The sequence below is a fragment of the Heterocephalus glaber genome, unplaced genomic scaffold, assembly GCF_053883595.1.
Source record: "Heterocephalus glaber isolate CG9 unplaced genomic scaffold, H.glaber_assembly_v1.0 deba00000071, whole genome shotgun sequence".
Taxonomy (NCBI): Eukaryota; Metazoa; Chordata; class Mammalia; order Rodentia; family Bathyergidae; genus Heterocephalus; species Heterocephalus glaber.
In genome coordinates, this window is record NW_028258137.1 from 28263582 (window position 1) to 28277757 (window position 14176).

The window sequence follows — 14176 nt, forward strand, 5'->3', positions numbered from 1 at the left end:
ATTTTCAGGTGACTTGGCATTGAAAAGATGCTACACTCTGTAGTTGTTATCTCTGTTGGAAATATCCCATCCTGTGTTCTGTGTTCTATCTATCAGCTCTGAGACTGCATGGGTTTTGTTGGGGAGAGACAGCACCTGCAACAGCTGCCTGTTTTGTTGTGTTTTTTTGCATCTTGTCAAACCGTAGCTTGTTAAAGAGCATATTTATTAACTGTTTCATGACCAGGTCAAGCCTGCCACAAGCCACTAAGGGAGTGAGTGAAACTAAGAACATTCACAGTGCCGGCACATGGGTGCTATTGGTGCTTGTTATTAAACCTCGGTGTGTGCCTGACGCTGGGCACAGGGCAATCCAGAAGCAGATGGGCTGGAGTCCCTGCTCCCCAGGAGCTCCCAAAAGGTCTCCAGGGACTCCAGGGCTGCAGGACCGGGGCCACGAGAGGGATGCTGCTTCAATCTCAACAGGACCAGAGGAATTTTGGTTCTATGAACATTTCAAACAATACTGAAGAAAGAATGGCACAAAGGATTCTCATTTCTACTGCCAAGACTCAATGACTAACATTTTTCCATATTTGTTTGCTTGGGGTTTTTTGCCAAACTATTGCAAAATAAATTAGGGCTGCTTTCCTCTAAATAGTTTGGCATGCATCTCCTACTAAAATGACACTGTTATCACACCTGACAAAATTGACAGTAACTAATTGTCATCTTGTTACCAGTTTAGGGGTGCTGGAGTCTCCTTCTGGAGGTGGTTTCTAGGTTCTTTCTGTCCTGAGCAAAGAATTGCTCAAGATAAGTGTATATGGTAGCAAAGTTTTATTCAAGGTAGGAAAAGAAAGAGGCTCTGCAGAGTGAGTAGGAAAAAAGTTCACAGTATAGCATGAGGGTGGGCCACCATGCAAGAGAGAACACACTGGCAAAAACTCAATGGTGACTGTCGTTTTTGTATCACCCACTTCTCAGGCCGATGTCAGATCTAGGCCATCCTATCAAAAACTTGCTCGAGTTTTACAAGAAGTCCACAGGCAGGGCTTTGGGAACAGTTCTGCACATATGTCCTGGAATTTTGTAATTAACAGGTCACAACTACTTCCCCAGCCAATTTTGCCATGCTCTAATCTGTCTCAATCTAATACCAATTCAAATTCCAAAATTTCTAACTGTGCCCCAAAATGTATTTTATACTTTCTTCTCCCTCCTTCCCTCCCTCTACCTGCCCCCTTTCCTTCAATCCTTCTTTTCTTGCTTTTATTTTTTTGAACCATGATCCAATCTAGGCTCATGAATGGGATATGGTTTATTTCCTTTTAGTCTTTTTAGATTACCTACTCTTTTTTTTTTCTGGTACTGGGGATTGAACTCAGGACCTTGTGCTTGTGAGGCAGTTGTGGTGCCACTGAGCTAAATCCCCGGCTCTACCTGGTCATTTTTGATAATATTGACCTTTTTTTTGGAGGGTGGTATGGCTTCCGAGCTACATTCTCAGTTCTATTTATCTGTCTGTCAGTCTATTTATTTCATTTATTTATTTTTATTTAGAGACAAGTTCTTGCTAAATTGCCTAGATTGGCCTCACACTTGTAATACTCCTGGCTCAGCCTCCCACATAGATAAGATTATAGGCACTTGGTTGATCCTGAACTTTTGAAGAGTCACCACCATTGTGTTATACAATGTTCTATTCTTAATTTATTGTTGCTTTCTTGTGAGTCATCTGATTTGTTTCTCTATCCCATGCATTTCCTGTAAACCAGCAGTTACATCTACAGGCTGGATTAGCCAGGCTACACTCCCGCAGCAAGGATCTGTTATGAGTAATTGTGTCCACTTGCCACTGTACCAATGGGAGGCACACACCACAGGTTGCTCTGCTGTTTGGGATGGATGGGTTGATAGGTGGCTGATAACTTCTTCCCAAAGAAATACCATTCCCTTGTGATTCACCAGTAAAATGAGCAGGCAAAGCTGAACCCTGCAAGGTGTGCAGAGGCAGGATTTGCTGGACCATTTCAGGAAGAGGGAAAACACTACCCAAGGTGGGGGTCATGGGACCCAAAGAGGGCATGGGAATGGTCTGGTGACACTGGCTCCCAGGAAGGGGTCATTTGGAGACTGCAGCTGGACCATAGTGTGGAGGGTTCTGTGGAGTGAGGAAGGAATGCAGAGCAGGAGTGGGAGGGCCCTGAGTGAGAGAAGTAGGAAGCCCTGCAGAGGAGGAGGAAGGTTTAGGGGTGGGTCTGGGAGTGGGGATGTCCCTACCCACACCTTCTATAGCCCTGGGGTGGCTGAGACCCTGTCCAGGTGCCTGGGCTGTGCCTGGAGGACAGAAAGCATCCCTCCCCCAGACCTAGGAGCAGGACAGAAGTAGTTGTGGAGAGGAGGGCGGGGAGCTAGAGGTGCTCCAGCAGGGTCTGGGGAGGAAGAAGGGATGGGATGACCCTCCTGCCTCACCAGGGAGGACAGCCTTGCATCACTCCTCCCAACCCAACTCTGCCCAAATAATAAATGTTGTGTATTCCCTTGAGTGCTTATTTGCTATTTGAATATCTTCTCTGGGGAAAGATCTATTCACGCCCTTTGCCCAGTTTAGTTATCGGGCTGTCTCTTCCTTTCTTTCTTTCTTTCTTTCTTTCTTTCTTTCTTTCTTTCTTTCTTTCTTTCTTTCTTTCTTTCTTTCTTCTTTCTTTTTCTTTCTTTCTTTTTTTTGACCTAATTTCAAAAATATGTTTATACTTCATTCTGACTTGCAATTTTTTATGTGTAAATATATTTTATTGGCACATTTTATATATATATATATATAGAATGATAACATTCATCATAGGGAATTTGTAACTGTACGTGATCTTTCTCTCTTCCTCCTCCCTCTTCCCCTCCTCTTCTTCTTCTCCTCCTTCTCCTTCGCCTTCGCCTTCTTCTTCTTCTTCTTCCCCTTCCCCTTCCCCTTCCCCTTCCCCTTCCCCTTCCCCTTCTCCTTCTCCTTCTTCCTCTTCCTCTTCTTCTCCTCTTCTTTTTTGGTATGGGGGATTAAACCTAGGGCCTTTGCACTGAGCTACATCCTCATCCTTTTAAGGATGCAGGGTGGGCAGTGTTTCACTAAGCCTCTAAGTTGCCCAGGCTTGGCCAAACTTACATTCCTACTGCAGCCTCCCAGAGTGCTGGGATCACAAGCATGCTGCACTGTGCCCGGCTGTTCTCTGTACTGTATCTCTTGGGATGCTCACAGCTATACACACTGATAGACGCTTTTTTGCCCCTTGTTCACAGAGAGAAAAACCAAGGCTCAGGAAGAAAAACCTTGCTCTGGACAACAAGTAGGGAGAATTCTCATGTCTTTCTAAATCCACAATATGTGCCATTCCAGCTGCTTATTCCTGGCAAACACACTGCCTGGCAGAGCAACTCCCCTGGAAATTCCATTGCAAGGCAGATAAGAAGGGGAACAAAGGGCATATGTGACAAGATGTGTGTGAAATGGGCGCTCACACTCAGGAAGTAGTGGAGGCAACCAAGGGCAGAGGGCTCCTGTTTTATTGTGTTGGCAGAGAAAGCTGTATCTAGTGACTCTGGGGAAGGGTGGTGGCCCAAGGAGTGTTAACAATCCCATGAGAGTCCAACACCAGGTGAACCAGGTGATTTCCAACTTGCCTCTTCTTCCTCCTGGACAGTCTGGTTGTTTTTCCCAGCGTCCCTTGCAGACATGGCGCCCAATAGCATGTGGCAGATGGGTGAGCAGACCTTCCTGGCAGGTCTTATCAAATCCTTCCACAATTGTCCATCTACTTTGCCCGTTTGTGGGTGGTGAGAGAGTTCAAACTGTAAAGGGGAGTGGCTGTTATGGTTTGGAGATATCCCCAAAGCCCTAGGTACTACAGGCTTGGTTTCCAGCCCTTGGTGCTACAGGAAAGGTAGTAGAACCTGTAGGAGGTAGGGTCTGGTGGGAGGAAGTGAGGTTGTAGGGGGTGTTTCCTTGAAGGGCATATTGGGATCTCAGCCCCTTCCCTTCTTTCTCTGTGTCCCTCTTTCCCAGCCACCACATGGAGCATAGCGCTCCTCTGCCACATGCTTATTCCGTGATGTACTGTGCTACCAGAGGCCCAAAGTGACAGAGCCCAGAAACCACGGACTGAAACCTTCTGAAGCTGAGCCAGAACGAACCTTTTCCTTTATTAAGTGCATTTTCTCAGATATTTTGTCAGAACAACAGAAAGCTGACTAACACAGCAGCCATGATAAGGAAGGAGGGCCCTGGAAGGATGACCACATGGAAGGCTACCTACAGAACAGGAATGCTGGATTTGACTTTATGTGGGAAGGAAACACTGCCATTGAGTTGAGCTCATGAGATTTGGAGTTGTTTGTCAAAGGAGATAGACTTTCCTGACAATTCTCCCCCTTATTTCCTAGAACCTACCCTTGAAGGAGGAAATTTAGGTTGAGCTAGTGAATGAATATGCTCTGCTTCAAGCTCTAGACCTGGGTTCCCTCCAAATCCTCCTGTTAGCTGGTCCTGGGGTTGGTTGGGCCTGGAGGTTGGAAGCTCTGAAGCCAATGCCTGGACCTCCCTGTGGCACCTGTGTGGCTGTCCCCCAGACCTTTGTGTCCATCACAGGATGACCTTGGGTGATTCATCTCCTAGTTAAGTGTTAAAGCCTCCCCAGTGGGGGAGAGAGGGAGCTGTGGTGCACCCTGCCTCATCACACAGGGACCACAGATGCCAAGGAACCAAGGCAGACACTGTTTAAAAAGATTATTTTCAGAAAGCCTGAGAGGCAAGGGTGAGACAGGAGGGGATGTGGGTCCCAGGACACTTGGGAGCTCCATTCATGGGCAGTGGGCAGGTGAGGGTCAAAGGCTTGGAAGACCTAGAGCTATGTGGCTGGTACAGGGTGCACTTTGGACCCAAGCCCTTCGATAACTGTGAGGTGGCTATTCTTACCTTCCTTTGTCACATGAGGCTCAGAGAAGTGGCATGGCCTACTCAGGGTCCCATAGTTTCAACCACCCTGCTGAGCTGCACGAGGCTCCCTCAGAAAGAGCAAGCATTGTCAAATTTATTCCCTTTACACGGAATTTTGTCACAGAAGTTTGGACACAGCTGTCCAAAATTCCAGCTCTTATCCTGGCCCCAAACACCCGAGAACAAGTTTCACCAGGCTCCTTCACTTTACCACACACATAGCCGCCCCACCGTAGCCAGCTTCCAGGACAGTGCCACCTTGTCCCCTCCCACATGCTTCCTCAAATTCTCCCATTTATCCACTTGGCCTCTTAACTAATTACCCTCTTTTCATATATAAATAAAACTGGAGCTTATAATACCATGCCAGGGTCATCACTGACACCATGGCATGAATTTGGTTATTAGCTGTTTAAGGAAGGAGGCAGGGGAAGCAGACTTGGGTGAATTCTGAAGAGGTCAGGCCTGAATGCTGGAGGCTGGAAGACCAATACATTCTGAGGGAAGAAAAAAAAAAAAGCAAAAGCAAACAATGCATAGTTAAAATGGGGAAGACGGGTGACTCTGGGCAAAATGGGAATTCACAACTGACCCAGCTTCTCCTTTCTAGTGAGATGGGTCTCTCTATTGAGAAATAAGGTGTTTTTTTCTTTCTTTTGGAGGAGGACACGTTACTTTTATTGATTCAGTCTGTAGCCCCTTGCAGAGCTCCCTGATCCTGAGCCAGGCCTGTGCTCCGTGCTCTACACTGGAGGCCAGGAGAGAAGAGTAACAAAGATGGGGACCTGGGTCTGAAAAGTGGGGCTGGAGGGCGGGCCCTTAAAGCCTGAAAATTCTGAGCAGACTGTGGTCAGGCCTGATATGAGTAGGCTGAAGGCCAGGGAAGTCTAGAAAATGTCTTGATTAGTTGGGCTGAGCAAACCCTGGAAGTGCAAGGGACCTGGCCACGTGCAGGTAGCAAGAACAGCCCTGGGAAAACCCCAAAGTAGAAATGGGTAGCGTTGGTTTGGAGAATGGGAACCTGGAGGCCAACATGCAGGAAGGGAAGGGGAGCCAGGCTGGGCACAAGGAGGGCACCCAGATGTGGAGGGTCAGGGCCAGGGGAAGGGTCTGATCTCTTCTAGAGCAATGGGAGTCAGGAAGTGGCTGAACAAGACGTGAACCCTGGGTGCAGTGGGACAGAGGAGGGGCTGGGAGGAAGCCCTGTAGAGGCCAAAAGCTGCAGGGACAGAGACAATAGGGCTCAGAGAGAGTTGCTGGCACAGGCTTCTGTGGGGAGCAGCTGTAATGAGAGAGAGGTAGGGCTTGGCGAGCCTTCCTGGAGAAGCCAGGGCATGGTCATCATGGTGCTTCCTCATGAGCTCAGCTTCTGGAGAATCTTCTTTACCCAGGGCAGTTTGGGGTTGGCACAGATCTCCCGGTCCTTGACGGTTTGTAAGCTGGAGGGAGGAGACGCAGGAAGAGACGTGCCAGCATTAGCATCCAGCGAGGATGTGAGCTTTGCATTTATGAGCCACCTACTGTATGCAGGGCTTCAGCATTAGTGGATTACTGGGTCACTTCCTGTATGTGGGAAGCTGCTTTGTAGAGTGGTCTAAACCGTATAAGCCACCTACTGTTCACAGGCCTCAGCAGTTTAGTCACCTGTTGTATGTAGGAGGATGTGCTATGTAGAGTGGTTCAAAATTTATAAGCCCCCTGCTATATGCAAACCCTATTTCTCAAGGGGAACAAGAGGATGGGAATAGCAAGGATCCTTCAGGACCCCAAGGACTTTCAGGACCCTTAGGTCATCACTTCCAGCTTTGAGAGCTTGGCCAGGCCATGATTTAGGATCCCCAGGAGTCTCATAATATCACTGTCATTGTCTTGGGAAATAGAGTATCAGGTAGTGGCCAAACACATGGACTCTGGGGCCATCTATCGGGATTCAAATGCTAGCTCTGCCACTCATTATTAACTCACTTCACTTATCTGAGCTTCAGTTTCTATGTCGGTGAAATGAGTATGATATTCCTAGTCTAACCTTATGGGACACTGATGACGTTTTTATGAGTTAATGCACACTAAAGTCTCAGAAAAGTATACGCTACTAAGTGCTACAGCACACTGTAGGTGCTATATAATTATGCCAGCAGCTAGCCTGAACTTTTTATGTAGATTTTCTTAATACTTATATTCAACCCATTTATAGCCCCTATTATTCAAACCATTGTATAAGGAAACTGAGGCCCACAGAGGTAAGGCAGCTTGTCCAAGTACCAGGCCTGGTGAGATCTGAGGCATCATGTGGGGAACCCAGAATGTCCTGGGCAGTGCCCTTGGAAAGTGTCCCCTCCTCCAAGCCCCTGCATGGGAGGAGAGGGGGACTTTGACCAGGGACCACACAGCGAGTTGCAGGCTGAGGCTCTTGCCAGCACCCACAGCGGTAAACACCATATCAGGCCCAAGGCACTGAGTTGCTGTGCCAGGCAGTGAGCTCTTCACCTCTCACTTGCTGCTATGGGGCCCTGCAGTGCTAAGGAGGCCTTAACCTGTCTTTTCTGTCTCCTCACCATGAAAAGCAGACCGGTTGATACCTACTGCACAGGGGTGCTTCTAGGAGCTCATATTTCTAAAGGGCTGACCACAGAGCCTAGCACGTAGCAAGCACCCTCTGTGTTCAGAATGTGTTCAAGCACTCTCTGATCAGAATGGACTTGCTCAAATAGTTCCGACACTGGGGAGGTCTAAGATGCTTCTGGCAGCAGTGGCACCAGGGAGGCTGCCCATACCAGCACCCTACTCTGTAGCCAACAGCCTGCAGCTACAGACTGTCCACACCGCCATGACCACGCTGGGCGGCACCTTGTGCATTCAGCTCTGCGGCCTCAGCCTAGCCTGCTGCCTGGCACATAGTAGGCATTCAGTCATATTTGTCGAACGATCCCACCCATTATATTTGTTATTGGAACATTGAAGATGGGGTGGAGCCATCTGTTCCAGCCAGGCCTCCATGAAGAGCCCTAGCTGCTGCTCCCTCCCTTCTCCAGGTCTGTCCCACTTGGACACCACACCCACCAAGGTCCCATGGTCGGCTCCCTACTCACACGATGCCAGTCCTACGGCAGGAGCCCGAGGTCCAGTAGAAGTCCTTCACCACGCGAAGCGGCAGGGGGTGGCGGACGAAGTCCCGGCAGCAGATGCTGTCCTCCACATTGGCGCCATACGGCCCTGGAGGAGAGGAGTAAAGGGTCACCTTTGGCCACAACCCCCAGTCACTAGGCTCTGAGGAAGAGCTTCTGTCCCCAGTGGAAAGATAGTGACCAGAAGATTTGGGGCCAGCAAAAACCCTAGCGTTGGGGCCTCTGGGAAGCCATGAAAGCATCAATGTCTGCATTCTGGGAGGTCTGCTACAGGCAATAGATTGAAAATGAGCATCAACAATGAACTTCTAGGTGGGTTTGGCAGCTCAAACTTGTAATCCCAGCACTTGGGAGGCTGAGGCAGGAGGATCTCTGTAAGAGGCCAGCCAGAATATAGTGAATTCAAAGCCAGCCTGAACCACATAGTGAGACCCTGTCCCAAAAATCCAAAAGCCAACCAAACAAACCCCAATAAGCTCTAGATGGGTTTCAGCCTCTCTGAGCCAGACACAGAGCCTTAAATTTTGCTGCTGTTCAGGCCTCAGCCCCAGGCTCACAAATTCTATGTGCCTTTTTTTGGAGTGGTACTGGGAGCTTGAACTACTGTCCATCCTCAGCCCTTTTTAAATTTTATTTGGAGACAGAGTCTGGCTAAGTCATTAAATGGCCCATGCTGACCTTGAACTTGTGATCTTCCTGCCTCAGCATCCAGAGTAGCTGGGATCACAGGTATGCACGACTGTACCTGGCCATGTGCTCCCAATGTAATATTTGGGAAGTTTGCTAAGCTCCCATCTACTCTCGCCTGCTTCCTCATATAATGGCAAGGCTGTGGTCCAGAGAAGGGGCAGCACCTGTTCAAGGTCACACAGCAAGGCTGGGGCAGGACGAAGGGGCAGATGGGGACAGCTCCTCAGGCCTGGACGCTAGTCCTGCTCTGTCCTGAGTTGCTGGGCCACCATGGCCATGACATTTAACATCTCCAAGGCCCAATCTCCTGCCCCAACCAAAGCTCTAAAGCAACAGTGATTTGGAGATCTTTCACACATTCTGAAAGCCGGGAGGCACTCAGAAAGCCAGTGCCTGTGCACAGCATGTTCTGGCTGTTGCCTCCCCCTCTAGTGCTCGCTCCCCAGCCCAGCTCCTATTGGGGGAGTCTGCGGTGAAGAGGACCCAGTACCCAGGTAAGGACAGGATCCAAGCAAAGGTCCCCCACACAGGTCCATCTTCCCCACTTAGGCCTGACCTCAGGAACTCTGCATCCCCACATCTCCAGGCCCTGCCCCCTGACAATGCCCGACCCAGCTGAGCCAAATCCTAGACACCAAGCCTTTAAGACTACCCATTTAACAGATGTGTAAACTGAGGCCTAAAGAAGCACCATAACTACCCCAAGTGCCACAAGAGCCAATGGGAGACTGGGATCCAGTACCCTTGCTAGGAGAAGAGGAAGACACCCTGGTCCCCAGCCTCACCTGCGTTGGTTGCCTGAAGCATCACCGAAAGGAAGACGAGGCCGGCCAGGAGTGGAGCCTGTAGGCCGGCCATGCTGAGCTGTCCCAGTCAGGGTGCCAGATGGCCAGAAGACAGGCAGGCCTGGTATTTAAGCGCTCACTCCACCCACTGGGCTCAGACATCTCTTAGTCACCTTGAGCCCGGAGTCTCTGACATTCATGTCATGAAAGGAGAAGTCCCCGCTTCCTATGAATAGAAATTCTCTGGTGGGGAACCACTCCGAGGGGACCCCCATCCTGGTCTAACTCTCAGTCTCCAGAGACTTGTAAAATCCCCCTTGAGCTGGGCCTCCTAAAGACCATGTCCCCATGGTCTGCCTGCTGCATGGCCTCGGCCCCACACTGAGGCCCCTGGCATGGGCTTCCCCAGGTGCCAGGGGATGCGGTGCAGCCTGACCCATGTGCCTCAGGGGTTATCTGTGAACCAAGTGTGGACATGGATGAATGCCCACCTCAAATCAAGGGCTGTCTGGTACCTGGATGACCGGCGTCCCATCTCTCCTCAAAGATAGAGGCCGCTGGACCATGCCGCTGGTCTCTGCTACCTCACTGGCCTCTTCTGGGGTTTCTCACAAAGTCCCCGCCTGCCTGGGCCATGCAGCAGCTTGTGTAGAGCTTCCGCCTTCCTCCCCGCCCCCTCCTCAAGCTATGGCAGGTCCCACTGACTCTGCTGTTGAACTCTCCCTTGGCTCTGTCCTCTTTCTCCTTCCACACTGCCCTCACCTCAGGACTGGACTGCCCTTGACTCCCTCCCTACACTTTGGCAGCCTGCAAGAATGGTCCAGACTCAAAGCTGCACACCCCTCTCTCCTGCCCCACAGCCCTGCTATGGCTCCCATTCACCTGAGAGCAGAGCCTGGGCTCCTGGCTGTGGCCTTCAGGGCCTCTTTTTCTGACACCCCTTACACCCCCAAACACACACAGTCTCCATTCTCTTAGTGATCACATCACACCATTCACAGTTCCCCAAAAAGGTCTGTGGCCTGGTGGTGAATTCGACTTTCTACTTCTCTACCGCATAAACTCCTACTCATGCGTCAAGAGCCATTTGAAATGTCACCTCTTAGATAAGCCCACCCCCTCAGGACCACACACTTCCCAAGTGACCCAGACTTGGCCTTGAGCAGGCCATGTCGTGCTTTCTCTTCTAATTTTTTTTTTTCAGTACTGGGGATTGAACTCAGGACCTTGCACTTGTGAAGCAGGTGCTGTGCCACTGAGCTAAATCCCCAACCCCCCATGCTTTCTCTTCTTCAGGCTTGTTCTCAGATGTGGAATTCCAAACTTTTGGAAGATGAGTCTCTCCTTTTATTTTTCTTGGCATTCCTGAGTGCCTTCCAGGAATCAGACAGGTGGTGGGGGCTCAGAACACAAATATGAATGTGGAAACTGAAGCTTGGCACCAGAAGGGACGTGTCCAAGGTCACACAGCTGCACAGTGCCTGAGCCGGGCCTGGAAACTGCAGGATTCTATTCTTAAGGAGACCCAATCATCCATTATTCATTTGCTCAACAAACTATTTACTGATCCCTGTGGTAGACTAATAGTTCTCTAGAAATGCCCACAATTTGACCCCCCAAACCTGCAAATATGGCACCTTCCATGAGGAAAAGGCCTCTGCAGTGTGATTAAGCTAAGGATCTTCCAACAGGGAGATGTCCTGGCACCAAGGGCAGACGGGATGACTGAGTAGAGGATGCAGGAGGCCTCGAGGGGCTGGCAAAGCTGAGGAAGCAGAGTCTAACCTAGGGTCTCCAGAAGGAACCGGGCTGGCCAGTGCCTCCATTCCACAAGGCTGCTTTCAGACTTCGGGCATCCTGCACTATACCATGAGAAACGTGGGTCGCTTAAGCCACTACATCTGTGTAGTTTGTCACAGAAGCAAAAGAAGACGAAGACAAGAATCTACTGTGTGCCAAGTGTGCTTCCGAGAGCCAGGCACGCAGCCCCAATCTGGAGAGCAGAGGTCCCGGCTTTCCTGGCACTGGCCTTCAAGACAGGCAACAGGCAACTGCCAACCCAGGGCTGTGATGAGGGCCATGGAGAAAATGAAACAGGGAAGCACAGGCAGACAGAGGGGAAGCAGCTCTGCTAGGCTGGTCAGGAAAGGCCTCGGGACAGTGACATTCAAGCTGAACCCACAAGGTAGGAAGGAGGCTGCCAGGAAGGAATTGGTGAGAGCAAAGGCCCTGGGGGTGAGAGGGTGATTGACCAGGGCAGCCAGATAGGAGAGGCTGGCAAGCAGGGTCCCCCAGGTGGCCCATGAGCCCCTGCATAGTATGCAAAGTGAAGGGCACAGCATGTCCTCGGAGGACCTCTTGTCCCCAGGGCCAGGCACAAAGGACAAACCCATTCCATTGCTGAGCTCCCTACACAGCCAAATCCACACAGACAGAAGTGGGGTGGGGTGGCCAGGGCTTGAGAGGAGCAGCAGCAGTTAGTGTTTAATGGGGACAGAGTCTCAGTTTTGCAAGATACCAAGTTCTGGAGATGGATGGTGGTGACAGTTGCACAACAGTGTGAACGTGCTTAGTGCCACTGCATTGTACACTTAAAAATGGCTGAGGCGGTAAATGGCTGTCATGCATATTTTACCCATAAAAGCAGTGTCCCTCTAGACAGGCATGGTGGTGAACACCCATAATCATAGCATGCAGCAGGCTGAGGCATGAGAATTGCAAGTTCAGGTCCAGCCTGGACTAAAGGGAGAGATCTGTCTCAAAAATTTAAAAATTAAAAATTAAAAAACTTTAAGGTATTTCCTCCCCCCAACACACAAATTGAATCAAGGCTCTAGTACTAATCTGCAATTTAAAAAAAATACAGGAATTATGAGATAAATGAACCCACAATCACACAACCTAGAAAGTGGGATGGACCTCCAGACTTCCCCTGAGACAACTTCCTGGAATCATTAAAAAGTTAATACTTAGGGCAACCCACTTGGGACCCCTCTTGTCTTTCAGGAGCTATTCCTATTCCCCATTCCTATTCCCCAATAAAAAATTAATACTTAAAAAAAAAAGAAATAACATGGATAGGATATTGGACTAAAGGAGATTTAAGAGACTTAACAACCAAAGCAATATGCAGAAGTCAATCAAATTCTAGTGTTTTTTTTTTCTTTTTTCTTTCTTTCTTTTTTTGAAGACAGGGTCTTGCTGTGCAGTTCAGGCTGGTCTTGAACTCACTATGTAGCCCAGACTGGCCTCAAATTCACGGTGACTCTCCTGCCCCCGAATGCTGGGATTACAGGCATATCCCACCATGCCCAGCCCAAATTCTAGTTTTGAAAAATTCTTGTAAAACAACTTTAGCGGAAAATTGGGGAAATTTGAGTAGACTTGATATTCGGGCTTTATCATTAATTTTCTTAAGTGCATTAAAGACTTTCCTTTTCAGTGAAATCCCTGGGATTTCACCCAGGGCCTTTGCACTGAGCTGCATCCCTATGTCCCTAGCCCTATTAAAAAAAAAGTAAGATAGGGTCTTGCTAATTTGCCCAGGCTGTTCTTGAACTAGTGATCCTGCTGCCTCAGCTTCCCAGAGCACTGGGATTACAGGCATGTGCCACCACACCCAGCTAAAGACTTTAAGGGTCTATTGGAGGATGGTCTTGTTCTTAAGAGATGCACACTGAAGAATTTTGAGGTGAATGTCATTACGACCTTAATTTTAAGGAAAAATGTATGTGTATAGGGAAAAATATATGGTGCATAGATGCAGATCTATTTTTATATATATATTTGTGTGTATCCTTACATTTGGTTGTCACGTGTATAGATATAGTGATGTGTATATAGTATGGCGTATGCATATAAATGTATGTGACTAGCATGTATACGTGCGATACATGTGTGTGTGAGTGTGTGTTCTGGGCACCTGGGATAGAACACGGGACCTTGCGCTTGCAAGGCAGGTGGCGGCACCACTGAACTAAATCCCTGGCCTAGTGTGTGTTCTACAGAGAGAAAAGGACAGACAAAAACAAAAATGGTTAAGTGGACATTACAATTGTTGTCCAGTGGTAGATGTCCTGGTGATCACTGAACCACTTTAAGAACTTGGGGCCAAAAGAAGAAATATCTTGGGCTGGGGATTTAGCTCAGTGGCACAGCGCCTGCCTTGCAAGCGCAAGGTCCTCAATTCGATCCCTGGTACCAAAAAAAAAAAAGAAGAAGAAGAAGAAATATCTTTTAAATGTGGAAGTCATCCTGTGAGCAGAGAGCTGTCACAGGAGGATTGTGAGTGGGTGACAGAATTGGCTGGTGGTTCTTCTATGGAACCTGGGGCTTTCTTACAGGGCCCTTAGGGCTGAGGCCCCCTTAGGTGGGCCCTGGGGGTCCCCCCTGGAGAGCACCTGGGTCCCCAGGGCCTTGGCAAACCCCAGGCCTCTCCAGCTGGCTCATTCTTTGCAGCAGTGCTTGTCCCCACCCTGTGTTCTGGACTTGAAGGATGAAAACCATACCTGCAGGTCAGCGGGCTCTCCTCCCCAGCATCCCTGGCCTCCCTGGAGCTGGTGTGTAAGAAGCCCTGGGTCCCTGGATGGGGCACCAAGGACCAGCTATCAAAG

The 14176-nt window shown here is 49.3% G+C and overlaps 1 protein-coding gene across 2 annotated transcripts in view; it reads right to left on the minus strand.

The window, feature by feature from the left end:
* Positions 1 to 3712: 3712 nt before the first annotated feature.
* Ccl22 (C-C motif chemokine ligand 22) overlaps positions 3713 to 14176 on the minus strand; it is an 84548-nt gene continuing 74084 nt past the window's right edge. For both annotated transcript variants that reach the window (XM_021257004.2, XM_087206266.1), the window contains 3 exons: positions 9564 to 9789; positions 8053 to 8176; positions 3713 to 6402 (listed from right to left, as the gene is read on the minus strand). In XM_021257004.2, the coding sequence (XP_021112663.1) occupies positions 6318 to 6402; positions 8053 to 8176; positions 9564 to 9636 (282 nt within the window). In that variant the 5' untranslated portion in view covers positions 9637 to 9789 and the 3' untranslated portion in view covers positions 3713 to 6317. The remainder of the gene's footprint in view (positions 6403 to 8052; positions 8177 to 9563; positions 9790 to 14176) is intronic.